This window comes from Alexandromys fortis, unplaced genomic scaffold, assembly GCF_014885135.2.
Source record: "Alexandromys fortis isolate MF-2015 unplaced genomic scaffold, M_Fortis_MF-2015_v1.1 scaffold_119, whole genome shotgun sequence".
NCBI lineage: Eukaryota > Metazoa > Chordata > Mammalia > Rodentia > Cricetidae > Alexandromys > Alexandromys fortis.
In genome coordinates this window covers 1,692,321-1,719,972 of record NW_026067991.1, presented here as the reverse complement: position 1 = coordinate 1,719,972, position 27,652 = coordinate 1,692,321, and the positions used below count along the sequence as shown (strand labels likewise).

The 27,652-nt window shown below is 41.4% G+C and overlaps 1 protein-coding gene across 1 annotated transcript in view; it reads left to right on the top strand.

Moving 5' to 3' along the window:
• Positions 1–20,125, top strand: part of Pak2 (p21 (RAC1) activated kinase 2) — a 63,490-nt gene extending 43,365 nt beyond the window's left edge. Inside the window, exons 8-15 of the mRNA XM_050159831.1 lie at positions 356–419; positions 1,931–1,979; positions 2,735–2,847; positions 5,638–5,755; positions 9,529–9,628; positions 11,942–12,138; positions 15,562–15,699; positions 17,770–20,125. Of these exons, the coding sequence (XP_050015788.1) occupies positions 356–419; positions 1,931–1,979; positions 2,735–2,847; positions 5,638–5,755; positions 9,529–9,628; positions 11,942–12,138; positions 15,562–15,699; positions 17,770–17,856 (866 nt within the window). The 3' untranslated portion in view covers positions 17,857–20,125. The remainder of the gene's footprint in view (positions 1–355; positions 420–1,930; positions 1,980–2,734; positions 2,848–5,637; positions 5,756–9,528; positions 9,629–11,941; positions 12,139–15,561; positions 15,700–17,769) is intronic.
• The last annotated feature ends 7,527 nt before the right edge of the window (positions 20,126–27,652 follow it).

Here is a 27,652-nt window from a genome sequence, read left to right as displayed (position 1 = left end):
AAAAAAAAAAAAAAAAAAAAAAAGTCCAACCCGATAGAAAAGTATGCCACCACCTTTTATTGCTTATTTTTCTTAATTTCTTTTCAGCTTTAAAATTTTATGTGTATTAAGTGTTTTGCCTATATGTGTGTATATGCACTGGAATTGAACCCAGGTCCCGTGATTTTAACTGTTGAGACAATTCTCTAGCCCCTGCTTATTTTTCTTTAGTGTTGATTGTTTAAAGCAAATTATTTTTGAAACTTAGTGTATGGAAAAATACTTTTATAATCAATGCAGGTTATTAAAAGGAATAATATCACATTTTATTTATATTTAGTTTGCTTGACTGACTTCTAATTTTTGTTTTAAATAGGAACTATTGTGAGCATAGGTGATCCTAAGAAAAAATACACAAGATATGAAAAAATTGGACAAGGGTAAGTTTGATTCTATTGATACGATACTCAGTACTCATGGATATACAGAATCTACCCTCTGACACTGAACACTTCACTATTTTGGGTGGTACCTTGGGAGATTGTGTAAATAGAAACTGTACTTCTAACTGGGATATAACGATGCATACTTGCAACACCATCACTTGAGATGCTGTGGCAAGATTGTTACAGACTGGAGCCCAGCCCATAGCCTGACCCTGTCTCAGAAAATAAATAGACTGAGCCTTTAATCCCAGCACTCAGGAGGCAGAGGCAGGCGGATCTCTGTGAGTTTGAGGTCAGCCTGGTCTGCAGAGCTAGTGCTGCTACACAGAGAGACCCTGTCTTGAAAAACCAAAAAATAAAATTAAATTAAAATTTAAAAATAAAAGTAATCCAGCACTGATTAGTAGTAACTTTGTATTGTCTGTCCTCCCTCTCCCTCTTTCTCTCTCGCTGACCCTCATCTCTTCTCACTTCCTCCGTCATCATCGTTATCTTCAACAAAGTTCCCTGTGTAGCCCAGGCTGATCCCACGCTCACTGTATAATCCAAGTCTTAGTAATTGTCTGTCCTTAGCTTCCCCAGTGCTCGGACTAAAGGTGTGTTTCGCCATGTGTGGCTTTCATTGCTTTTTCCTGTATATCATTTTCCATAGGTGGTGAGGTAGAAAAATTGCACATATATAATGTATTTTAAAGACAGTTTATTTATTATTTATTTGCTTACTGTTTTATTTCCAATCTTTTTTTTAAGATTTATTTATTATGTATACAGTATTCTGGATATTCTGTCTGCATGCATGCCTGAAGAATGCACCAGATCTCATTACAGATGGTTGTGGCCACCATGTGGTTGCTGGGAACTGAACTCAGGACCTTTGGAGGGGCAGGCAGTGCTCTTAACCACTGAACCATCTCTCCAGCCCTTATTTCCAATCTTAATTTAACACTGATTTTAATAACAAAAAAATAGAAAGTCACCATTTGTTTTCAGTGCTGGAGAGTAACTCAAGCCTGGGCAAGGGCTTTACTACTGAGCTACATCTCAGGCTTCCTACCTTTGTGTTTTTACATAATTGATAAGTTACACAGTAATAGGGATGAATGAACAAGAATAATACTTAGGAATAACAGTCACAGATTGAGTGTTGAAATTGCAGAGTGCTGAGATTAAAGGTGTGTGCCAACATGCCCGGCCACTTAAGCATAGAAGGAGATTTTTGAGGATGTGCTGTTTTCTACTACTGCTGCTTCTCTCCTTCTCCTACCTCTTCTTCCTCCTCCTCCCCTCCCCCCTCCTTTCTTCTTTCCTTTTAGTTTTATAGGTCTGAAAAATTTGTGTTTGAGTTTTGGCCACAAGGATCGCCTCACTGTTTTCTCCCCTCTTTTCGTTTTAGGAGTATTAGTCTAAGATGTTGAATCAGTTGTTCAAAGCCTGAAGTGTTTGAATACTGTAACTGGTGTAACTTAAGAACTTAATTGTATTCTTTTTTTTTTCTCTTCCTACAGGGCTTCAGGTACAGTTTTTACTGCAACTGATGTAGCACTGGGGCAAGAGGTAGCTACTGTTTAAGTCTTCATGTTAACTATTCGTGTAGGGAGAAGGAATAATGAATAGAACCATGTTGTGGGTCATGGTGTGTATATGCTTATCTGTACATAAATGTGTAGTAACCAGAGGCTATCCTCACCAAATAAGTGAGGTTGGCTGACCAAGGAACCAGGGGATCTGTCTATGTGGACTTCCCCAGCTCTGGATGTATGGATACGTGCCACCACAAAAGATTTTGGGATGGAAGGAACTGAGATCTTTGTACTTGGAAGTGCTTTAGCAGCTGACCTGTCTCCTCAGCCCTAGAATGTAATGTATTAGAAGAATTGATCTAATTCTTATAATAATTAGCGACAGTTATTATGTTAGGGGAAAAAAGATGAATTTGTACAGGATCATGAATAAGGAAATACTTTTAAATATTTGCTAGTTTAGAATTTTTAAAAAGTAATTCCTTGTATAGATTGACCTTCATCTAGGGTCAGTGAGGTAGCTCAGCAGGTAAGTCACTCACCAGCACAGAGCCCACACAGAAAACAAACAATTTCATTTTAAAATGTTTTAAATACAAATTCAAATATAGTTTAGAACTATATCACAAAACATTGTAGCTAGGCAGTATACATGTAAAAACATCATGTATGAGTAGGTCACAATCTCACTATGTAAGGTATACATATATAACTAGCTAATTGGTGCTTGTAACTCTGTCAGAGAATTAGGAATGCTGTTTTGATGTTTCAAATATGTTTCTATTATAGGTTGCTATTAAGCAGATTAACTTACAGAAACAACCAAAGAAGGAATTGATCATTAATGAAATTCTGGTGATGAAAGAATTAAAGAATCCAAACATAGTCAACTTCTTGGACAGGTAAATATGAATATTTTCTTGAAAGTTGAGATCAGCTCGGGGTAGTGATTCATGACTGTAACTCTAGCATTGGAAGACGAGAGTGAGTGAAAGTCAGAAATGAGAAAGGGAGGCTGAAGAAATAGGTCGTGCTCTTCATGAGCACATACCCAGCATACCAACTTCCTGTGACTCTACTTCCTCTTTGGGCCTCTGTTAACACTCACATAGTGCATAGTGCTCAGTGAGGCAAACATACACATAAATTACATAAATAAATCTTAAAACATAAAAAATGAAAAACATACATTGGGATAAAAATATGGGCATTTGTGGTTGGAGAGATGACTAAGCAATTAAGAGCCCTTGCTGCCTTTTAGAGGACCAAGGGTTGATTCCCAGCACCCACATAATGGCTTATCCCTACCTGTGACTCTGGTTCTAGGGCATTCAGCTCTCTCTTCCAGTCTCTGCATGCATGCATACATGTAAGCAAGACACACAAAACAAATTTAACAATTAGTACTTACTGTCTTCAAAAAACAAAAGCAAAAACCCAGAAATTTGTAGTTTCATTATTTGGTACAAGCATAGCATTTTAGATTGAGATGCCCCTGCTGAAAAGAAAGTCAAAAAGAGGAGGGGAAGAAAGGTGAAAATTGCACACTGCAGTCGAGGGCCTTTCTGAAAGGACCTCCCTTGACAAACGAGAGGACATTTCCATGAAGGATGGCCGGCAGTGCTGTGTTCATTGAAATGAGCAGAGCAGAGACACTAAGGATGGCTGGCTATGACTCATGCTGTGATCTCAGAGATGACTAGCCACACAGTTTTTAAACTGTGAGTACAGTTTTTGTTTTATATAACCCAGGAAAGCCTCAGGCTTGCCATATGCCTGCTTTGGTCTCTGGAAGCTGGGGTTATAGCATTATTAGATAATTAGTGAATGATAGCATAGGTTGCATTAGAGATAATAGATTAAAGATGGTTTTCTTCTGTATTTAAATTTGCTTAGAATAGGGGAAAGATAATATGAGACTTTAATCCTTATTTGTAAAGACTCTATTAAAAGAAACAAAATTTTCAGGTTCATTTCCTTGCTTGCTTTTTGGAATCTCTTTATTTTTTGAAATTATAATTATATCAATTATCCCATCTCCTTTTAAGAACTTTTTATTTATGTGTATGTGTGTGCCTGCTTGTCTATGTGCACTAATTTACACGATGGTACTAGAGAGGCCAGAAGAGTGTCAGACCGAAGACTGGAGTAGAGAGTCACTATGAGCCACTGGTGTGGTGTTGGGACAAACTCTGGTCCCCTCTCATTCTCCAGCTGGAGAGATGACTCAGTGCTTAGGAGCACTGGCTGCTCTTCCAGAGGTCCTGGGTTCAATTCCAAGCACCCACATGGCAGCTAACATTGTCTCTAACTCTATTCCTAGGGGATCCAGCACCTTCTCTTGCCTCTAGGCTGTTCTTCCGTGCACAGACACACACACAGAGGCAAAACATCCATATACATAAATTAATTTTTAAAAATTTTAAATAAATTCCCCATCAACATAGAATGAAAGTTTAGACAAACCCTAAACTCTGGGGTCATTGATTTGTTTGGCTTAGGATTTTGTTCTTGTCAGTAACTATCTGTGTGACCTTGGATGAGTTACTGAACATTTTCCAAATCTCCCACTTTGTTTGCCTTCCCTCACCCCACACAAACATACAAGGGGGAGAATCTTATATTTTCTTTTTGTTTGTTTGTTTGTTTTTAATTTATTTATTATGTATACAGTATTCTCAGTATTCTGTCTGCATGTATTCCTACAGTCCAGAAGAGGGCACCAGATCTCACTACAGATGGTTGTGAGCCACCATGTGGTTGCTTGGAATTGAACTCAGGACCTTTGGAAGAGCAGGCAGTGCTCTTAACCACTGAGCCATCTCTCCAGCCCTTTTTGTTTGTTTTTTGAGAGAGGGTGTTTGAACTTGCAGCTTCCTACCTTAGTGACTACCTAGCTTGCCTCAATGAAATAATTTTCTCTATTTATTGATTGATTGATTGGCAATTCTTATATTGAATTTTTTGGGGTTTTGGTTTTTGGTTTTTTTTTTTTTTTGGTTTTTTTGAGACAGGATTTCTCTGTAGCTTTGGAACCTGTCCTGGAACTAGCTGTGTAGACCAGGCTGGCCTCGAACTCACAGAGATCTGCTTGCCTCTGCCTCCCGAGTGCTGGGATTAAAGGCGTGCGCCACTACCGCCCAGCCAATATTTGGCTATTCTAATTGCTACAACAGATTCATACACTCAAACAAATAATGTAGACAAGCTATAACATTAAAATGATCCTAAAACTTTTTTTCTGGCTTTCATTTGTTTTGTTTGAGACAGAGTCTATATAGCCAGCCCTTCTGGCCTCATTCAGGGCAATCTTGGTAACTGCTTCCTGAGTATTAGGATTGTAGATGTCTACTACCTCACCCAAATGAGGACTTCTTAATTTTTTTTTTGTTTCATTTTTTTGATTTTTTCAGATAAGGTCTCACTACATAGATCTGGCTGTTCAGAAACTGACTGTGTAGACCAAGCTGGGCTCAAACTCACAGAGATCTAGTGGAGTTAAAGGTCTGCACACCACACTCAGCTCAGAACATCTTAATTTGTGCTGTTGTACCTGTCAAGTGCTCTTCCTAGTTCTCAAACTGTGGGTTCTTTGGTTTTATTACATTGTGTTTGGCATTTTAATTCCACAACACAGAGAGCCATGTTCTTAGAAAAAATAAAAACACGCGTGTATTTTCTTCTGTTTCTAGTTACCTGGTAGGAGATGAGTTGTTTGTGGTGATGGAGTACCTTGCTGGTGGCTCACTCACTGATGTTGTAACAGAAACCTGCATGGACGAAGCGCAGATTGCAGCTGTGTGCAGAGAGGTGGGTTTGCAGCCTTTGATGTTAGGGTATGCACTTAGCCAGGGTGAAGAAAGAAAATTTTTTTGTGTGCAGAGACTTTTTCTCTGTATACTTTTTGTGGTTTGTTTATTTGTTTGTTTCTGTTATTTCATCCAAGATAAGAGCTTCAATCCTGCTGGGTGTGGGGGTGCATAGGGAGAACTCCATAAATTGAGGCCAACCAGGATGCAGAGTGAGACTGTCTCCCATAAAAACAAAAAGAACGTTAGCCCTTTCCTTCCTGTGGAAGATAATTTGGGAACAAGACATGGTCCTGTGAGGTATAGAAGTCACAGGCAGACTTCAGCAGTGTGATTATCATCCAGATAGGACGCTTTCCAGAGGAGAATGGGATACCATTGAAAAATGTGTGAATCAGTAGTAGAATCTAGAACCAATGTTACAAACAAGATCAAGATGTTTATGCTTACAAATCTGTGCAGTGCCCCTAGCTTTAGTAAGACCACTGAAAGTGAAGTAACTAGTTATTTACGTACATATTTTTAAGTTTTATTACATTTTTACTGTATGTGTATACATACGTGTGGGCATGTGCATACCATGACACATACATGGAAGTCAGGACAGCTTGTGGGAGTTTGTGCTGAGTTCACAGGACTCTGTTGGCTCTCTGTGGTTTGATGCAAATGTGAACTGGAAAGATTGCTGCATATAGGAGGTCTTTTTCAGCTTGTACCAAAGGTGATTAAAACACGATTCTGAGAAAATATCAACTGGCTGCAATGTTAAGACAGGGCCTCATGTGAATCCTGCTGGCCTCAAACAATGTGCAGGAGGATGACCTGGATGAGATCCTCGAATGCTGGAATTACCGTGTGCACCACTATGCCCAGGCGTCACGCAGTGCTGGAGTTCTACCCATGACTTCATGTACTCTACCAGCTGAGCTCTGTAATAGTTCCAAAGAGCATAATCCCTTAAAGGGTATGCTGGTCACTTAAAAGCTGGCTAAAATTTAAAATTTGTGTTTCGTTGGTTTTTCTAGCACTTCTCAGTTGATCTCACAGTTTTAGAAGTTCTGTTGTCCAGTCACTTTGATCTTATGTGCCAGGATAATTTGTATAAATATTTTCCAGCCCTTTTTCCTTCCCAAGAAACTGATTAGGTATACTGAGATAGATCTATCTCTCCCCTCTCCCCAAATGAGCAGTTGATAATCAGGCATGGTGATGCACCTTTAATCCCAGCAGAGAGGCAAGAGGATCTGAGTTCAAAGCCAACATGGTCTACAGAGCAAGTTCCAGGGCAGCCAAGAATACAGACAGACACTGTCTCAAAAAGCAAAAAAAAAAAGAGTAGTTGAGATTTTTAGTTATTATAATTGGTAGATAAAGTTTGTTCTACTCTGATGGGAATAATAAAAATACAATTGACATTTCTCAGATTTACAATTTAGAGTCTCCTTTGGGATAAGATTTTTAGTTGCTATAAATGGTGCATAAAACTGGAAGGGGGGCACACACCTTTAATCCTAGCACTCGGGAGGCAGAGGCAGGCGGGTGGATCTCTGTGAGTTCGAAGCTATCCTGGTCTACCAGAGCTAGTTCCAGGACAGGCTTCAAAGCTACAGAGAAACCTGTCTCGAAAAACCAAAAAAAAAAAAAAAGGAGGGGTGTGTGTGCATAAACTTTATTACAGTCTGATGGAAATAATAAAAAATACAACTGATTTTTCTCATATTTACAATTTACAGTCTTCTTTTATATCTAAAAACACTGGACCAGGTTTTATTTTGTTTGAGGTATTATTTATTTTGTGTGTATGGGTATTTTGTCTGCATATTATGTGTTGGTTTGCATGCAGTACCTGAGGAGGCCAGGAGAGGGCTTCGGATCCTCTGGGGCTGGAGTTACAGTTGCCCTGCTGTGAACCCCGGCTGTCTGGAAAAGCCACCAGTCCTCTTAGTGGCTGAGTCGTTTCTGTATCCCTTGAAAATCTCATTTTCTGTTTAAGGAAGGGAGAAACTTTGTCTTTTATACTCAGTGCATCAGGAAAGTTTGTTTATTTATTTATTTTTACTTTTATGTCCATTGGTTTTCCCCTGCATGGTTGTCTGTATGAGGGTGTAGGATCTTGGAGTTACAGACAATTGTGAGGTGCTGGGAATTGAGCCCGGGTTCTCTGGAAGAGCAGTCAGTGCTCCCAACCACTGAGCCATCTCTTCACCCCCAGAAAGTTACTTTTTATACTAAGGATTCTTTTTTGTTTTTGAGGTGCTGGCATTGAAGCCCAGAGCCTCGTGCACTGAACCCTACCACTGCCCTCTCCTTTTTTCAGACCATGGATATAGTTTAATATAAACTCCACTATGAAAGCATGAAGACATTAGCTTAGACCTCAGTAAAACCCTGAACAGGGCCAAACTACCCAAATCTTCACTACTTAGTTTGTGACTTTGAGGTAGCTATGGTTCTAATGGGAATAATCACAGATTTACTCTGTGTATGTGGAGGGAGGAAAAGGAGAGAGAAGAAGGTCTTACTGTGTAGCTCTGCCTACCCTTATAAAAATCCTCCTTCTTCTGCCTCCTAAGGGCTGAGACTAAATGCTGGGACCTCCATGCCTCTGCCTGGTCACAATCCACTTAAGGTTAAGATAATTTCTCAAAAGCCTTTCTGTGCTTACCAAGTGCAGTGTAACTTTACGCGTTTAAGCCTGAAAAGGCCTAGAAGTTAAATAGGCCCAGTCATCATTTTATAAGCAAAGCTACTGAAGACTGAGTGTTGAAAACCAGTGGGAAGATGGCACAGTAGTTACAAATGCTTCCTGAGCTTCCAGAGGACTGGAGTTTAGTTTCTAGCACCATGTCTGGCAACTTTCAACTGCCTGTAACTCCAGCTTCAGGGGATCCCATTCCCTCTTCTGACCTCCAAAAGCACTGAACCTGGTGTACAACTACCCTTCCCACACACACGAAAAAAAGTAAAGTGTTATTAAAAAATCGGTGGGGATAAAGTCTCCAGGTATGGTGACTTGTACCTGTAGTCCTGGCACTTTGTGAGGCTGAGGCAACAGGGTTACTAGGAGCTCAGAGCCAGCATGGGATACAAAACAAAAACCCTATCCTGTCCACCTACTCCTCAGGAAAATAGATGAGACATTATTTAATACGCCTGGAATAATAAACCATCTCTGTAATCCCAGCACTGTGGAAGTAGAGGCATGGGGATCAGGAGCTCTGAACATTCTCTGCTACACAGTAGTGTTCAAGGGCAGACAATGGGAGACAATTTTTCTTTTTTGAGGCTATTTATTTATTTGTTCGTTCATTCATTCATTCATTCCTCAGAGACAGAGTTTCTCTGTGTAGACGTAGCTGTCCTTGAATTTTCTGTAGACCAGGATGAACTCAAAATTCAGAAATCCACCTATCTGCTTCTTGAGTGCTGGGATTAAAGGCCTGCGCCACCAATGCCTAGCTGCTTTTCTTGTTTTTTTTTTTTTTTAAACAGTGTTGCTTTGTACAGCCCAATTTGGGCTGTCCTGAAGCTCTCCCTTCTCCTCCCTCAGCCTCCCAGTGCTGAGATACAGGCATGTTAGATACATCATGCACAGCCAAAGCTGTAGTTTTTGTTTGTTTTTCTTTCTTTGCAGGTGAAAGGACATCTTTTCTCTCCCAATGTTAAATCTTGGAGGGCTTCTACCAGGCAGAGCAGTGTGCCAACCCTCGCACTGTGTGTGACCTCTCTTGAACTTGTTGGGTCGTTTCATTGATAGGTGTTTTCTCTGTTTAGTGTTTACAGGCCTTGGAGTTTTTACATGCTAATCAAGTGATCCACAGAGACATCAAAAGTGACAATGTGCTTTTGGGAATGGAAGGCTCAGTTAAACTTAGTGAGTAGCAATGAAGTGACATTTCAATGTATCTGTGATTGGCTGTGAAGGAAGGGTGGTGGCTTGTTAAATGTGCCTTGTGAGTCCAGCAACTTGTGTTCTTAGCAGACCTACTGCTTGAGGAGTATTTTGAGCAAATCACTTTGTATCCCTTTGTTTTGTTTTGTTTCATAGGAACAATAAGAAAAATACTAATGTTGGAAATTATTTTTGAAAATTAAAATAAAACAAAGTGATATCCAGAGGATCGTTGTCTGGGCTACCCTGATAGGATTCTTCTCTGTAGGAAATGTGATTGGGTATAATTTTCTGGAGTGTTTTCTCAGCCTGCCCCTTCACCCTCACGAAAAGTTTGGAGACTGTCTGACCAGAAAAAGACCTTGTGTGACCTTGACCTCAGGGTGAGGGGAAATAGGTCTCCGGGGCTGAACTGTGGTGACACTCCTTGAACTCAGAGATCCACCCGCCTCTGCCTCCCAAGTGCTGGGATTAAAGGCGAGCGCCACCAGTGCCCAACCTCGCTCATATTTTTTATACGAAGTAAAATTAAAGGCTAAGGGTCACAAGTTCACAGTCAGTGGATGCCAATAGACATGGTAGCACATACTGCAATCTCAGCAATCAGAAGGCTGAGTTATAGGAGGCTCACAAATTCAGGGTCATTTTAGGGGAAGTTTTTTCTTGTTATTTTTGTTTTTGTTTTGAGACAGGGAAGCACTATGTAGTTCTGTCTGTGCTGGCACTCACTGTGTAAGCCAGAGTAGCCTCAAATTTACAGAAATACCTGCCTCTGCTTCCTGGGATTAAAAGGCGTGTGCCACTGTGACTAGCTTTCAAGGTCATTCCTGACTACGTTTTGCGTTCAGAGCCGTCCTAGGCTATTTGAAACCCTGTCTGAATAAAACCTAAAAAATAAGGTTTAACCTTATTAAAAGAATAGTTTTAACAACAGAAGGAAAGAAAAGAATTATAAATTCTCATCCCAGCTAGTGTAATATCAGGTACTACAGTAAGTATCTTGTTCCTTGAACGTAAATGAGACAGTTGGAGCACCTTTCCTGTGCAGTTACAGTTAAGTATGGTCTTTTTCTAGGCCTTCTGCTGAGTTGGATGCATAATAATTCCAGCTTTAGCTGTTCTTTAAAATTCTTGCTGGCCAGGTGGTTCAGTCAGTAAAGGTGTTTGTTGTCAAGCCTGGCAACCTGAGTTCGGTTCTTAGAACCCACATGTTGAGAGAAAACAAACTCGTGAAAATTGTCCTCTGGGGCTGGAGAGATGGCTCAGAGGTTAAGAGCACTGGCTTTTCTTCCAGAGGTCCTGAGTTCAATTCCCAGCAACCACATGGTAGCTCACAACCACCTATAATGAGATCTGGTGCCCTCTTCTGGCATGTAGGCACACATGCAGATAGAACATTGTATACATAATAAATAAGTAAATCTTTAAAAAAACAATTGTCCTCTGAACTCCCACGTGTTCTGTGACACATGCACCCCGCATACTCAAATAAATGTTAAAAAACATAAATATTAAAAAACATAAATATTAAAAAACATAAATATTAAAAAAAATAAATATTAAAAAACAGCAACCTGTACCGAGCAGTGGTGGTGCACATACCTCTAATCCAAGCACTCAGTAGGCGGAGACAGGCAGATCACTGTGAACTAGTGGCCAAGTTGCTCTATAGAGTGAATTCCAGGACAGCCAGAGCCGTTTCCTAGAGAAACCCTGTCTCAAAAAAATAAAACAAAATAAAAAAAGAAAGAAGGGAGGGAAGGAAAAAAGAAATTAATTCAGTTTCCATGTCCTGAACATTGCTAGATTTAATCATTGCGTTTAGGTTTTTGGGTTTGTTTATTTGGTTTGGTTTTTTGAGACAGGGTTTCTCTCTGTGGCCCTGACTGTCCTGAAACTCAGCGAGATCTACCTGCCTCTGCCTCCTGAGTGCTGGGTTTAAAGGCGTGCACCACCAGTTTCTGGCTCGCTGCATTTAGTTTTATTGTTCACCTTGGATAATTTTTTTTCTTTCTTTTTCTATTTTCTTTTCTTTTTTTGGATAATTTTTTTTACCACTTTTTCTTTAGAATTAGTTATTAAGAAGAAAATACCTGATAATGTGTACTTTGTTGTCAAAAGTAAATGTGAAAATTACTAGTAAATAATGTCCTCAAATTTTGAACTCACTCTCCTTCATTTTCACATTCTTTCCAGAGAAGGGGGTGGGTGATGGGATGCAGCCATGTCTGCTGACATGAACTGATGAAGCATCCCTTGATGCCATTAACCCTGGTACTCTGCTTTCTTCTGTAGCTGACTTTGGCTTCTGTGCCCAGATCACCCCTGAGCAGAGCAAACGCAGTACTATGGTTGGAACGCCGTACTGGATGGCACCAGAGGTGGTTACACGAAAAGCCTATGGCCCCAAAGTTGATATATGGTCTCTGGGCATCATGGCTATCGAGATGGTTGAAGGAGAGCCGCCATACCTCAATGAAAATCCTCTGAGGGTAAGACTAATGAAGCACTAGCTTTACTGTAAGAAAACACTGTGCTTCCCTTCTTTAAAAGGGCTTTACATTTCTTTGTTTGTTTGTATGAGTGGAAGGATATGTGCCATAGCATGTTGAAGGTCAGAGGACAACTTGTGGGGATGGCTTCTCCCCTTAACTCTTAGGCTGTCAGACTAGGCAGCAAGTGTCTTTACCTGGTGTCATCACTCAGGCCAAGGAAGAAGTACTTTTCTTCAAAACATACTATGTACTTGTTTGTGTCAACCATTGGAAAAGAATTTAGAATATGGTTGGTGAGATATAATCTCTTTTCCTGTATCTAAAAATTATATTGCCTCTGAATTAAAGTGTAGAGTTCAAAAGTTTGTAGATTTTGGGTAGTGAGTCAAACAGTTTTGTCTATGTGAATGTAATCGCTTTTCTTCAGAGCTGAAAAACCTTAGATAGTTTTTTCTTTGTTGTGTGTAGAGAGTGCTTTGTAGCTGAGGATGACTGAATTTCTGATTTTCCTGCCTCTGGAAAACACTGGGCATGCAGAAGTGTACCAACCACCCAGTTTTATGTGCTGTGGAGAACCGGACCCATGGCATCATGCATGCTAAACACACTATTAATTGAGCCATATCCCCGGCCCATTAGGTACCTTTTCCTACACATTTAGGTATCCTGGATATAGCAAGGTTATCACCAATGAACCTTGGCTGCTATGTCCCAAAGATGAGAAAAGTTAGATCTCTGAGGTAAGATGCTTAATGGTAAAGTTAAAATCTGTATTCCAACAAAAGAATAGACTGAGCTGAGTATTTTAGGAGCTGAGGGATGGATTCTACCACTGTTTCCACCCTTCAAATTTCCTAACAGTAGCTCAGGCCTATAATGTGGCATCAAGAGGCTGAGGCGGGAGGATAGCCACAAGTTTGAAGCCATTTTCATCTACATAGTGAGTAGCCAGAGCTACAAAGCCAAGATGCTGTCTTAAGAGAAAAGGGGAGGGTCAGGAGAGATGCTCAGTTAAGAGCATTGGCTGTTTTTACAGAGGACCAGGATTAGGTTTCTAGCACTCACATGGCAATTCACAACCATCTATAACTCTAGTTTAAGGAGCTACAACATCCTTTTCTGGCCTCCGCAGGCTCTAGATATACAGACACATGATATACAGACAAAATAACCATACACATGAAACATAGTAAAATTTAAAGAGAGAGAGAGACAGGTGAGTGGGGTTATTATCTAGTGTGAACCTTTGCTTTGCTACAATAAAATTAACACTGATCTAGTCAGTGAAATATATCCTGGAATAAGAAAAGGAGACTAGCCAGTTGGTGATGGAGCACCTTTAATTCTAGCACTGATGAGGCAGAGGCAGGCAGATCTCTGTGAGTTTGAGCCAGCCTGGTCTATAGAGTGAGTTCTAAGATAGTCAGGGCTACACAGAGAAACTGTCTCGAGCCACCCTCCCCATCTCACCCCCCAAAAAGTAAAAAAAAAAAAAGAAGGAGAATAAATGGAGTAGGGGAACCTTGCATGAAAGACTCTTGATTGGGAACACTACGAACCTATATGAGTTAGTAAGTGGTATTTTTACCTTATTTGGGTTTTTTCTTTGTGTGCTTGGGGCTGAGGCACTGTTAAGCTCAGCCTGGCCTAGAGCTTGCTGTGCATAGACCATGTAAGCCTCCTGCCTCTTCATTTGGAATGCTGAGATCTGTTGACTGATATCTCTGTCCCACCAGGTCCCACAGCCGTTTAGTCCCAAATAAGTACACAAATGTCTACATTAGTCATAAACTGCGGGGCTGGAGAGATGGCTCAGTGGTTAAGAGCATTGCCTGCTCTTCCAAAGGTCCTGAGTTCAATTCCCGGCAACCACATGGTGGCTCACAACCATCTGTAAAGAGGTCTGGCGCCCTCTTCTGGCCTGCAGACATACACACAGACACAATATTGTATACATAATAAATAAATAAATAAATAAATAAATAAATAAATAAATAAATAAATGAGAAAAAGAGTGCACAGCCGAAGGGCTTTGCATGCAGGATGGATGCATGGGTGGATGCATATGTATCGACAGACAGACAGACAGATGGACAGACAGACAGTCATAAACTGATTGGCGCATTAGCTCAGGCTTCTTATTAACTCTTATAACTTAGATTAGACCATAATTCTTGTCTGTAATAGCCACATGCCTTGGTACCTTTTTCAGCAAAGCAGTCACATCTTCCTCGCTCTGTCTGGCTTCCTCTCTCTGGATGACAACTGTAGACTGAAATTTCCCTCTTCCCAGAATTCTCGCTGCCACGCTTCTACTTCCTGCCTTGTCGCCCCACCTATACTTCCTGCCTGGCTACTGGCCAATCGGTGTTTATTTAAAAATACAAGTGACAGAGTACAGACCATTGTTTCATAGGAAGATTCCATGCCCAGTTTAAGCAGATGTCAGTTTTAAGGGATGTCAGACAAAATGGTTTTTTCTTTTTGCTTTTACAAAGTGGTTTCTCAGGAGATGGAGCGATGGCTTAGCAGTTACGAGCATTGCCTGCTCTTCAAAGGTCCTGAGTTCAATTCCCAGCAACCACATGGTGGCTCACAACCATCTGTAATGAGGTCTGGCACCCTCTTCTGGTCTACAGGCATATACACAGACAGAACGTTGTATACATAAGAAATAAATAAATATATTTAAAAAGTGGTTTCTCTGTGTAACAACCCTAGCTGTCCTCAGCTTTAGACCAGGCTGGCCTTGACAGCAAAGTGCTTTTCAGGCATGAGGCCCTGGGTTCTATCCCCACACAACAGGACATGATGAACACTGGGGGGATCAGAGAGACCTGGGACTTGGTGTTGTCACAGAATCGCTGGCATTGGGGTACTAAGAGTGAAAAAGATGAGCTGTAGCCAGATGGTGGTGGCACATACTTTCAATCCCAGCACTTAGGAGGCAGAGACAGGTAGATCTCAATAAGTAGACAAACCCTGTCTAGAAAAAAAAAAAAAGAAGAAGAGCTGCGAGTAAATCAGTTACTGCAGTCAATAGTCCTGGAAGGTGTGCCCATAGCATACATCTGAGGAAGCATCAGGGGGGAAAAGATGAGGGACTGCAACATGCTTCTCTGTGGCTGCTGAAAACACCACAGGTTAGGACAGGACATCACATGAGAGATGGCCATGTAAAGAGCTATAGTGAAGGAGTAGGGAGGAGCTGCCTGGGTGTTGAAACAAAGACCCTTGCACCGTCAGAGCATGAGTTAGGAGGAGGTGGTGAAGGTCTCAGATCAGCCTCTGGTTCCTGAGTTGTGGGAAAGAAGGCAGCTTGCCACTGGGGAGTACAGGATGGAAGAGGCCGGAGTATGAAACTCGATGTACTATCATTTTGTGAGTGGCTTTAATATGCCAAAATGTTTTATTTTTTAGGCTTTGTACCTGATAGCAACAAATGGAACTCCTGAACTTCAGAATCCAGAAAAACTTTCTCCAATATTTCGGGATTTCTTAAACCGGTGTTTGGAGATGGATGTGGAGAAAAGGGGTTCAGCCAAAGAACTGTTACAGGTAAATTTGGTGAAGGTAACTTTTGGAGGATGAACTTCCTAGTGCTGATGCTTCCCTTTTCACTTGCCACATGCCCAGCAGTTGCTTTACTTTAGGCTTTCGTTTCTAGCAATAAAATTATTAAAAAAAAAAACCAAAAAACAAAAAAACTTAATTGTGGTGGCCAGGCAGTAGTGGCACACACCTTTACTCCCAGGACTTGGGAGGCAGAGTCAAAGGGATCTCTGAGTTTGAGGCAATCCTGATCTACAGAATGAGGTCCTGGATAGCCAGGGCTATACAGAGAAACTCTGTCTCAAAAAAACAAAACAAAACGTGTGTGTGCATTTGTGTGTGTGGACAATTATGGAGGTCAGAAAAAACTAGCAAGAGTCGGTTCTCTCCTTCCACCAAGTAGGTCTCAGGGATGGGGTACAGGTCGTCAGACTTGCCAGCAAATACCTTTACCTGCTGAATCATCTCTTCCTCCCTTAAAAAAACAATTTTTAGTTGCATAATTTTTAATCATAGTAAGTTTCTGTAATTAATCAAATCTTGAACCTGTTCAGTGCTGTTACAAGTATATTTATGGGTCTTAACTCTGTAGAACTATTTTCTTTATTTATTTATTCATTTCTGTGTGGCCCAGCCTGGCCTACAGCTCGCCAATGTTGTTGAAGATGGAGACTGATCTTGCCTACCAAGTACTGAAATCATAGAGATGAACCACCATCTGCCTGTGCAGCTAGGGATTGAACCTGGCCAGGACTTTCTGCATGGAAGGCAGGCACTCTGCCTTCTGAGTATACTCCTGGCCCCTTAAATCTTTAGATGTTATACAATTAGGAAAATGTACTGGGGGTTGGTAAAGTAGCTTTCTGAGTGGAAAGTACTTTGCACCAAGCCTGAATACCTACGTTCAATCTCTAGACACATACATACACACATACACACACACACACACACACACACACACACACAGAGTCTCACACTAAATAAATGTAATTAAAGGGGGGGAAAGAGCCTAGGCATTATAGTTCACACCTTTAATCCCAGCACTCAGAGGATCTCTAAGTTAGAGGACAGCCAGGGCTTCACAGAGACACCTTGTCTTTAAAAGCTGAAAAGAGAAGAAAGAAACAGAGTAACTTCTTAGTAGGCAAAGATTGCTGTGCGTTTGAAGCCAGGATAAGTTACAGCTCAAAAACCAAAACCAGGGCTGGGGAGATGTCTCTTTCTATAAAGTGCCTGTTGCCCAAGCATGAGTTTTGATCTCTAGTACACATCCAAGAAGCCAGGTGTAGCTGTGTCTGTACACTATATGTCTATACATTATATGTGTCTATACACTATGTATGTCATCTATATACTGTATATGCTATTTATACATGACATGTCTGGGCACTATAGTGTCTATACAATATATGTCTGTGTATTGTATATGTCTATACATTATATTGCACTATATCAGTCTAGATACTATATATGATGGCTATGCACTATGTCTTTATGCTATATGTCTATACATTCGTCTATATACTATATACACTATGAAGTCTATACAATATATATGTATGCTATATGGCTATACACTACATGTATCTGTACAACACATCTATATGCTATACAATCTATATATTTTGTATGGTGCCTATACATTATATATGTTTATGAACTATGTGTGTCTGTGCACTGCATGTCTATATACTATATATGGTATCTATACACATATATGTGTCTATACACTCTAGAGTTGGGGAAACAGACAGATCCTTGGAGGCTGTTGGCCAGTTTAGCCAATCAGTGGACACCAGGGTCAGTGAAAGACACAAGGAAAAGTGATAGAGAAGGGCTCCTGACATTGACCTCTGGCCTCCACACTTACACACAAATATGAAAACAGTGTACAAGCTCATGCCACACACACAAACCAGCTCTCCTTGGAGCTGTAAAAGTGATGTCCTGACTGTGAGAATTTTAGGAATCAAAGTACATGTTTTGTTTAATAAACAGTGATCCATAGGTAATTTGGGGCTTCAGTTTCTAAATGTATAACATTTCTATATTTTCTTTCTCCCCTCCATTTGGCAGCATCCGTTCCTGAAACTGGCCAAACCATTATCTAGCTTGACGCCACTGATCCTGGCAGCTAAAGAAGCCATGAAGAGTAATCGCTAACGCCATCACTGAGGCCTTGTATTCTTTTATCAATTTTCTAAAAGAAGTTTTTTAAAACATGAAATTTTTACTCTGAGAGATGTAAAGAGACAGTCTGCATCACAAGGAGAAAAACAAGCCAACTTCTATTTTCTAAAGATGACCAAGAAAAAAATTACAGTAAGAGAATTATGACTTCCAGATGAGCCCCTGCTTTAGGGTCCAAAAGGAATTGTGGACTGCCTCGCTAGCCTTCCATTTCAGCAGATAGCGCTTGCCGTGCGCATACTGTGTGGTGTCTGCCACTGCAGTAGATCCTGTCTGTTGTCTCCTTTGGGATACTTCCATACTTGAATGTCAGATTCGAGTTTTTCTGAGTATTTCTTAATCTGCTGGTCTCACCTCCCCTTTGTAGCCCTTCCCTCCCTCTGCTCTGATCCTCTGGAGTTGTTGCCTAAATTGAAGGCAAGTGTGACAGAAATTATGTAGCTCTTTATATTGGCCAAGGAGCTTGACATGTTGTGATTTTTTATAGAAGTTAGGACCAGCGTTGTACATGTATTTTAGTCTAGAGCTTAAACTGAAGGGGAAAGTATGTGATTTTTACCTTTTTTAACAAATGTGAAAGAGTCAACTTCAGAAGTTTCATGGTAGGGAGTTTGACATTTGTTACATGTATAGAAAGGACTAATAATCTATATTTATAACTAAATCATTGATACAGAGAAAGACTCCACTGACTGTATGTTCTTAGCATTTTTGTCTTTTCTGCCTGTTTCTCCTCAGATTTGGCTTTAGGAACCAAAATGAGTTGTTCTTCCGCTTGGACTGCATGCCTTTGGTGCCGGTCCCTCTCCTTTTGTCCCCTTGGGAACGAGTGTCTGTATATGTTGCGATTTTAGGTATCGGGTTTTGTTCAAATCAACCCTTATTTCGCATACACCCGGGCAAGTAATAACCACTGAATTTTCAGAATTTAAAACTTAAGAACTGTTTTTCTCTTTAAAAGGAAAAATATTTGGGAGTAGCAGAAAGCAAGAGAGATTTGAACCTTGGTATTGTAGGCTAGTTGTAGAAATGAGATGGCAGTGTTGTAGAGATGAGGCTCACGGCAGTAAACTGTAAAGATTATCTGGTTTACAGTGCTCCCAACCCTTATGTTTTACTGCAAGAGATGAAATAGCAGAGTACATGGTGTTGGTGTAGTTTAGTTTTTGTTTTTCCAAATGAATATTCATGTAAAAAACTGGAGAAAGAGACTGCAATGTGCATAATGATAGTGATACTTGTTATTCTAAAGATTTAATGAGAGGTCTGTGACCTGTAGCGTTAGCTCTTAGCCTGCCCTCCCCTTCCTGTCTTTTCTCTCTGCTTCTCCTTATTGCTTTGTTGTTTTGCCTGTGGAGGAGGAAATTCTATTCTGCGTTCCTGGGGCCACAGAAGAGGAAGTTCTGTGGTTGGTTCAGGCACCTGTCCCTGCCATCCCCTTTCAAAAGAACTTGACACGTGCTTGCCATTCTGCACAGTACAGATCATGAGTAAATAGGTGTGCTCTTTGGGACACTTGGGGAAGGGGTCAGAGTTTCATTTCCTGTTGTGCCCATTCAGATACGAGGATAAGAAAAGGTCTCTGGGGTCTTCATAGCAGAAAGGTCTTCAGTGAAACTCCACACTAGAGCACTTAATGTCCTGTTGTCCTTGTGATTGCCTTTCTTTCTGGACTGCATTTGGCCTTCTACAACTGTCACTAAATTACAGAAACAACTGTATCTTTCTGCTGGGAAGCTGCAGTGTCTCTTGAGTTGCAGATGTGAGCATTGTTTGTAAACGGTTGTCTGGGTAGATGATAATGGTGATGCTGCCGACAAAGTAGAAAGCCAGCGAGATGATGGAACTGGTCATCTGTCCCATGACTGCTCAAGAAGGCACTCCATCCTGTCTTAGAGACCACGGGGGACACGTGCCAATGCCCCCGCCGCACGCTGTGACTCCACAAGGGCTTTTCCCTCAACAGAAGCAGTTTGGGGTTTGTATTTACAATTTCTTGGATGGTTACTTGGATGTCCATTGCTGGCGACGGACTTTGTCATTCACACATGACTCCGAGGTTAAGGGAGCTGCACTGTTGTTTATTCTCTCCTGACCTGGACAAACTAACCTGTAATAGTTTAATAGTAATGGTTAATTTTGAGATGTGTCATTTTTAAACAAAATAATCTTTAAAGCAATATAGAATTGTGATTTATTAGTTAATTTTAAATTAAAATGTTGAGATCCTGTTAAAAGACAATTGTATGACTTGAGATTCATATTTTTTTAATAATTGCCTCTGTATCCCTCTCTTTTGTCATCTCTTAGAGTAGGAAATCCCATTGAATCTACTTTAGTAGTCCTCTAGTGTTGTTAGGAACTGTCCCTTCCTTATTTATTGTCTTACTTTGTGGTAGGCCCAAATGTATCTATCTCTCTTGTTCCTTTTGCTGCTTTTACAGAACACTTTATCCTACCTAGAATAGTAAAAAGTGACTGCAGCGTTCCACACCGTGACTGGCACAGCTTTACCGTCATGTATTGAGTTCCTGGAACAAAGTAGGAGCCCTCTTCCCTTCAACATAAAATATTTAGGTGCTTGAAATGTCTCTAGTGACCACCTCCTAAACAGGCTTTGCCTTTGACAAGCAACTTTAAGCTGCCTAGAAGTATTTCTTATGGGTTCATGTGTATACACTATGTTCTTACCAGAACATGTTTACACCTTATCAGACCTTGGTTAGAGATAGAAGGGAGGTATTAAACAGTTTGCATCTGGTTTTGAATATGAAAATGTTTGAAGCGTACTGAGATCTGTAGTCAGTAAACTGTCAGTGTTATGGGGTTGCCAGCAGCCGCTAAGGCCATTTTCTGCCAAGCCTAGCCACTAGGATTAGAGAGTACTGACTCCTGCAAGTTGTTATCTGACCTCTGAATGTGTATGTGTGCACACATACATACACACACACAGTCACATGGGCAAATGTAATTGTTCTTTTCTTTTTTTATATAGGGTCTCTCTGTATAGGCCTGGCTAGCTTAGAACGTAGGTAGATGAGGCTAATCTCACTCAGAGAGATTCCCCTACCTCTGCCTTCCAAGTAGTGGGATTAAAGGTGTGCACCACCCTGTCCTGCACTTACACTGTTTCAGATTGTAGTTAATGGGCCTGGAGCTGTAGCTCAGTGGTGAATCACTTGCCTAACACGCACAAAGCTCCGAGCTGATCCCTAGTTCCAATAAAAACAGAAAGAATCTAGGCCGCTATTTGACATTACTGCATAATTTAAAAATTAATTATTGCTAAAATCCAATTAAACGCTTCTTTTTGGTTTTTCTAACAGAATTTTATAGCACTATACAAAACAGATTGGTCTTCCTGGCCGCCCTTGTGCCTGTTATAGATAGTTTAGTGGGTTTTCTGTAGTAGCATCTGTAAGGAAAATCCAAACATGCTGTACATTCGCTGACCACTTCGGCAAAGATGCTGGGTTAGATGATGTGGCATTCGGGAGCAGAGTCCAGCACTGGCCTGCTCCTTGAAAGAACTCAAGTCTTTCTCATTTGCTGTATTCTATATTACCCAAAGAGCAGAAGAAAATACACTGTAGCCTTGTCGAACATGTTTATTCTGTATCAGAAAGCAAAGCAAATAATTGGTCTTCAAAATTTTTGGTTGGAAAGTAGTCACTTTTTTATTTATTTATTGTTTTTCCTCTTTTGATAGGTGGAAATTGAGTTGAGTAAAATAACTTATTTCTGTTTTGTCTTCAAATTTCATATTGCCTTCTATTTTTAATTTAATTCCACATAATTAACTGTTCTTTGCTCTTAACTGCTGTATTTCATGACTGAATAATTTTGTTCTTTGAGAGCTAGAAATAAATTTTTATGTTCATTTTTTCTTTTCTTAAATTTCCACTTTTTGTCAGAAAAACATCAAAGAATAAATATTTAAAAGTCTTAATAGGTTTTCTGCCAGGCGTTGGGGGTGCATGCCTTTAAATCCAGCTCTAGGGAGGTAGAGGCAGGCAGATCTCTGAGTTTGAGGCCAGCCTGGTCTACAGAGTGAGTTCCAGGACAGCCAGGGATGCACAGAGAGACCCGGTATCAAGAAACAGAAACAAAAAAGGTTTTCAAAGAAAATACTAGGATTTTGAAGGGGAAGGAACAGACTGTCACATAGCCCAGGCTGTCTTCAAACTTGCTATGCAACCTAGGGTAACAAACTTCTCCTGCCTCTTGTTCCAAGTGCTGAGATTACAGACATATCCACCATATTCAATCTCACGAAGTACAAGCGCTCAGATACTGGATTTCACATATGTTAATAAGGATTCCACCAGCTGAACTGCATCCCCACCCATTATGCTAGTGTTTTTAATGATGACTGTTTTAGACCAGTTCATGGTGTCATGGTACCATATTTGTTTGTTTGAACTCAATGTCGCCCAAGCAGGCCAAGGTTTGTCTTGAACTCCTGATCTGCCTAGGCTTCTAGGAGCTGGGGTTACAGGCTGTGCCGCCACAGTTAGCACTATCTTGACTCTATTCCAAAGCTCCAAATTAAGAGGGGTCCTTAGAGAGCCTGAGTAGGGAACTAGAGAGATGGCTCAGGAGTGAAAGGTGCTTAGTCTTGCAGAACATTCTCAAAACCATCTGTAAGTCCAATTGCAGGGGATCACATGCCTTCTCCTGACCTCCCTGGCCACCAGGCATGGTACACATACATTCATGCAAGCAAAACAGTCATGAACATACAATAAACTATGGTTGGACAGAAAACACAATTCTTTATTCTAAATCGGATTCAGAATATACTTAAAAATACTGGTAGCTGGGCTAGGAGTTCAGTCAGCAAAGTGCTTGCCAAACAAGCATGAGATTGGAGTTGGGTTCCTAGAACCCAAGTAAAGAGCTGGGTGTAGTGCCTCACACATAAAGTCCCAGTACTGAAGACCTGTAGAGATGGGCAGGTCCCTAGGGCTCACTGGCAGCCAGCCAATCCCGTAAGTGACAAGGCACTACCTCAAAATACATGGTGAAGAGTTGACACCTGACGTTAGCCTCTGGCCTCCTAGTGCATATGTGGACACATAGCCCACTGCCCTTCTGATGTGCCTGGGCATCTGAGAAACTAATGTTTACCTGACTGAAGTGTAGCATGGGGACAGGAAGAAGGTAGAAGAGAGGGGAGTGGAAAAAATGTATAGTTCAATTAAAAAAAAACCAAAACACTAAAGTACATTACTTAGGACATGTTGTTTGTAATGGTGGAGTGCATAACTTGGTGTGACACCTGAAAGTCCGCTATGAAGAAAGCACAAAATGTGTATTGTTTTAGGCTGGGCTCCAAGGCATAGCTTGTGAAGTATTTATTAAACAATTGGGGCCGGGCGGTGGTGGCGCACGCCTTTAATCCCAGCACTTGGGAGGCAGAGGCAGGCCGATCTCTGTGAGTTCGAGACCAGCCTGGTCTACAAGAGCTAGTTCCAGGACAGGCTCCAAAACCACAGAGAAACCCTGTCTCGAAAAACCAAAAAAAAAAAAAAAAAAAAAAAGTTTTGGTTCTGTTCTAACGCACCCATTTTGGGGAGGGGGAATTTCGATGAATTAATGCATGATCTTAACATGGTATAACTTTATGTGCATGTGTTCCTCTCTTTGAAGTTTGTTAGCATGTATTATACATAATGGATTTCATTGTATTTTTCCAATATGTACAATGTCTTTGGTCCTATCACACACACCTCATAACTCTCATGTCTCTAGTCCCACTTTGTTTTTGTTTGGTTTATTTGTTTTGCAGCAAGGTCTTCTCTGTGCTCCCCAGACTGGCCATAAGCTCATAGAATTAAGCAGGGCCCTTACCTCAGCTTCCCAAGTAGCCAGGGCCAGATTCTCATCTCTGGCTTCTAACTTTTTTGCAGGTCTCAAAACCTTTGCCTAAGAACAGCTAAAAAGTGCCTCAGTGGTTGATACCAACTACTTCTATGATTTATTCTGTACTTCTCTTTGATGTCTCTGACAGTTCCCCTCTGATCTCAGCACATCCACACTTGCGAGCATCGCCAATGACTTCCTAATTAAATTTCACGGCTCTTGTTTGTTGTGTGTGTGTGAAGGAGTCAGTTCTCTCCTTGCCACTGTGGACAGACTTGAGCATGGGTGCATTTACTATTGAGCCAAATCCCTGGCCCCTTACCAGCTCTTTGTCATCTTTCTGAATGACTTCTGTTACATTGGGCATAGCTGACTTGGTACTGGTTGGCCAAGCAGTGTTTTAATTAATACAGTTCTGTGTAATTATTTCAGGTCTGAGCAGCCAGGAACGAATGAACAGCCTCCACCAAGACTGACTGACTCAAAAAAAAAAAAAAAAAAAAAAGGAGGAGGAGAGAGAAAAGCTGTTGCTGGGCAGGAGAGATGGGCCCATGGCTTAAAGTGCTTATTGGAAGCAAGGCTTGAGTTCAGATACCCAGAACCCACATAAAAGCTGGATGTGTAGCCAGCCAGGTGGTGATGGTGGTGCACAGCTTTAATCTCAGCAACACTCAGGAGGCAGAGGCAGGCGGATCTCTGTGAGTTCCAGGACAACTAGGACTACACAGAGAAACCTGTGGTGGGGGAGCTGGATGTGGAAGCAGGAGCATGTAATCCCAGCATGCCATGGGCAGGTGGAAGATAGAGACAGGATACTCCTAAGAAGCTATTGGGGCTCGCTGGTTTGTTGTACACAGCAGAAAAGGAGACCCTATCTCAAGTTTTTTGTTGTTGTTTTGGATTTCTTTTGTTTGTTTAGTTTGGTTTGGTTGGTTTTGGGTTTGTTTGTTTGTTTGTTTGGATTTTTTGAGACAGGGTTTGTCCATAGCTTTTTTTTTTTTTTTTTTTTTGGGTTCCTGTCCTGGAACTAGCTCTTGTAGACCAGGCTGGCCTCGAACTCACATAGATCCGCCTGCCTCTGCCTCCCGAGTGCTGGGATTAAAGGCATGTGCCACCACCGCCCAGCTGGTTTTGTTTTTTTGGAGACAGGGTTTCTCTGTGTAGCTCTAGCTATCCTGAACTGTAGACCAGGCTATCCTCAAATTTAGAGATCACCAGCCTCTGCCTCCCAAGTGCTGGGGCTAAAGATGTGCACCACCACTGCCTGTCAAGAAGATTTTATTTACTTTGGAAAGAGAGATTGTCTCGAGGCCGAGGTTGAGGACCAGCACCTGATGCTATCCTCCAACCTCCATGTGAAGTATGTGCCCACATTTACAGCTACTCAGCTACACAACACGTGGTAGACAGCCCTGGCTGCCCTGGAACTCAGATACTCCACTTGCCTCTGCCACCCAAGTCCTGAGAGTAAAGCTATGCATGACTAACCAGCATGCACAAAACATGCACAAAATTTAAAAAAGAGAGAGGAAGAAGAAGAGAGGGAGAGAAAAAGCTAGACTGGAGAAATAACTCAGTCATTAAAAACTTTAAAAAGCTGTGCATGCCAGGGGTGGTGGCTTATGCCTTTAATCCCAGCACTCAGATCTCTGTAAATTCTAGCCTAGCGAAGGATATATAGACCCAGTTTTAAAAATAAATAAAATCTCTTGGCCCTCCTTTTTCTCTCTCTCCTTTTCCTTTCTTGCCCTCTACCTCTCCCTCCCTCTCTCCAGGCCCAGTTCAGAGACATCTTACGTTTCATGTATACCTTACACACATAGTCTGAAGGGAATTTTATATAATATTTTTAGTACACCTGTGTCTGTGACATGTAACATGAGATCCAAATGTGAGGTTTTGTGGTACCACATCAGTATTCCAAAAAGAGTTTTGATTTGGGCCATTTTGCATTTCTGATTAGGGCTGCTTAACCTGTTTCCCAAAACTGTCTGTGACATCACCTATTGTCACTTTGCCTGTTACGTTCCATGGCAGGTGAGATGTTTCTTGCTTTGCTGTCTTCTAAAAACCCGCATGGGGAGAATGCCATGCACACTTAATATCTTCACCCTTAGATTTGCTTTTGAGACAGGATCTCATTATGTTGCCTAGTCCTCCAGCTCCAGAATGTTAGAATTACATTTGTGCCTATGAAGGAGCAGAACAAACTCCATTTTGAGAAAGAACTTCATTTTAGACAGGACCTAGGGGCTCGAGAGATGGCTCGGAGGTTAAGAGCATTGCCTGCTTTTCCAGAGGTCCTGAGTTCAATTCCCAGCAACCACATGGTGGCTCACAGCCATCTATAATGAGATCTGGTGCCCTCTTGTGCTCCCGTGGCATACATGCAGACAGAACACTGTATACATAATAAATAAATCTTTAAAAAAAAAAAAAAGGCTCCAAAGCCACAGAGAAACCCTGTCTCAGAAAAACCAAAAAAAAAAAAAAAAAAAAAAAAAGACAGAACCTAACATGGGGGTGGGGTTGAATGCAGCCTAGCAAAGTCATAAACATTCCCAAGAAGCTGTGCCAGCCATGGTCAGAGTGACCCCATCAGGGTCACATCTGCTTACATCTACTTGCTGTGAATACCCTTGTAGGCATCTGATTAGCCACTGTTTTAAAATTCCCCTATACCCCAACTAACATATTCAAAAGAATATATTGGTTTTTCAAGACAGGCTTCTCTGTAGATTTGGTGCCTGTCCTGAAACTAGCTCTTGTAGACCAGGCTGGCCTCGAACTCACAGAGATCCACCTGCCTCTGCCTCCTGAGTGCTGGGATTAAAGACGTGCACAACCACTGCCCAGCTCCAAAGTTATATACTTTTCTGCAACATTGAAGATGTACAAATGGTTTGAGAAGCAAAAGTACTAGTTTTGTGGAATATTTGCCCAGGATGTATCTGCTTGGGTCTGTTGCTCTGTGAGCTAAGAAGCCAGGTTCATGGTACTCCAGAGGTGTTCTTAATGGGTTTTGAATTCCATAGATATTAAAACTTCATCTTAAAAAAAAAAGTTATAGCCGGGCGGTGGTGGCACACGCCTTTAATCCCAGCACTCGGGAGGCAGAGGCAGGCGGATTTCTGTGAGTTCGAGACCAGCCTGGTCTACAAGAGCTAGTTCCAGGACAGGCTCCAAAACCATAGAGAAACCCTGTCTCGAAAAACCAAAAAAAAAAAAAAAAAAGTTATATACTTTAATCCAATCCCAAAACGCCAAGGCTTGTGCCACTGTGCTTTCAGTGTTCCCTTTAACATCTCCTTACCCTAAAGCCTTGGGGCCGTTCCCCCCACCCGCTGCAGTGGTGTGTTGAATTGTGCTAACTTGTAATCAGTAAACCCCAATGCGTTTACATTGGATACGGGCTCTGTGGTGGACTTGTTTAGGTTTTGCCTTTGAGGATTGTTTAGGATTCCACGTGACACAGACAGGACCCCTAAGTGCTCACGAAGACCTGTAGTGTTAGTGCATTGCTGGGGCTGGAGAGGTGGCTTAGAGACTAAGAATCCAAGGTCACGTCTAAGCAATTAAAAAAAAATGCATCACTCTGTCAGCAGGATATATAGCTCAGTGGATTAAAAAAATTCCAGGTATGCTGATTTGTTTTTTATCAAGTTGTTAAAGCCATCTGGAAAAAGGGAACCGCAACTGAGAAAATTCCTCCATCAGATTAGCCTGTGGGCAAGACTGGGGCATTTTCTGGATTAACGGCTGCTGTGAGAGGGGCCCAGCCTGCTGGGGCAGTGCCACTCCTGGGCAGATGGTTCTGTGTTGTCTAAAGCAAACTGAGAAAGCTGTGGGGAGCAAGCCAGTAATCAGCATGCATCCGTGGCCTCTACTTCACTCTGACCTCTCC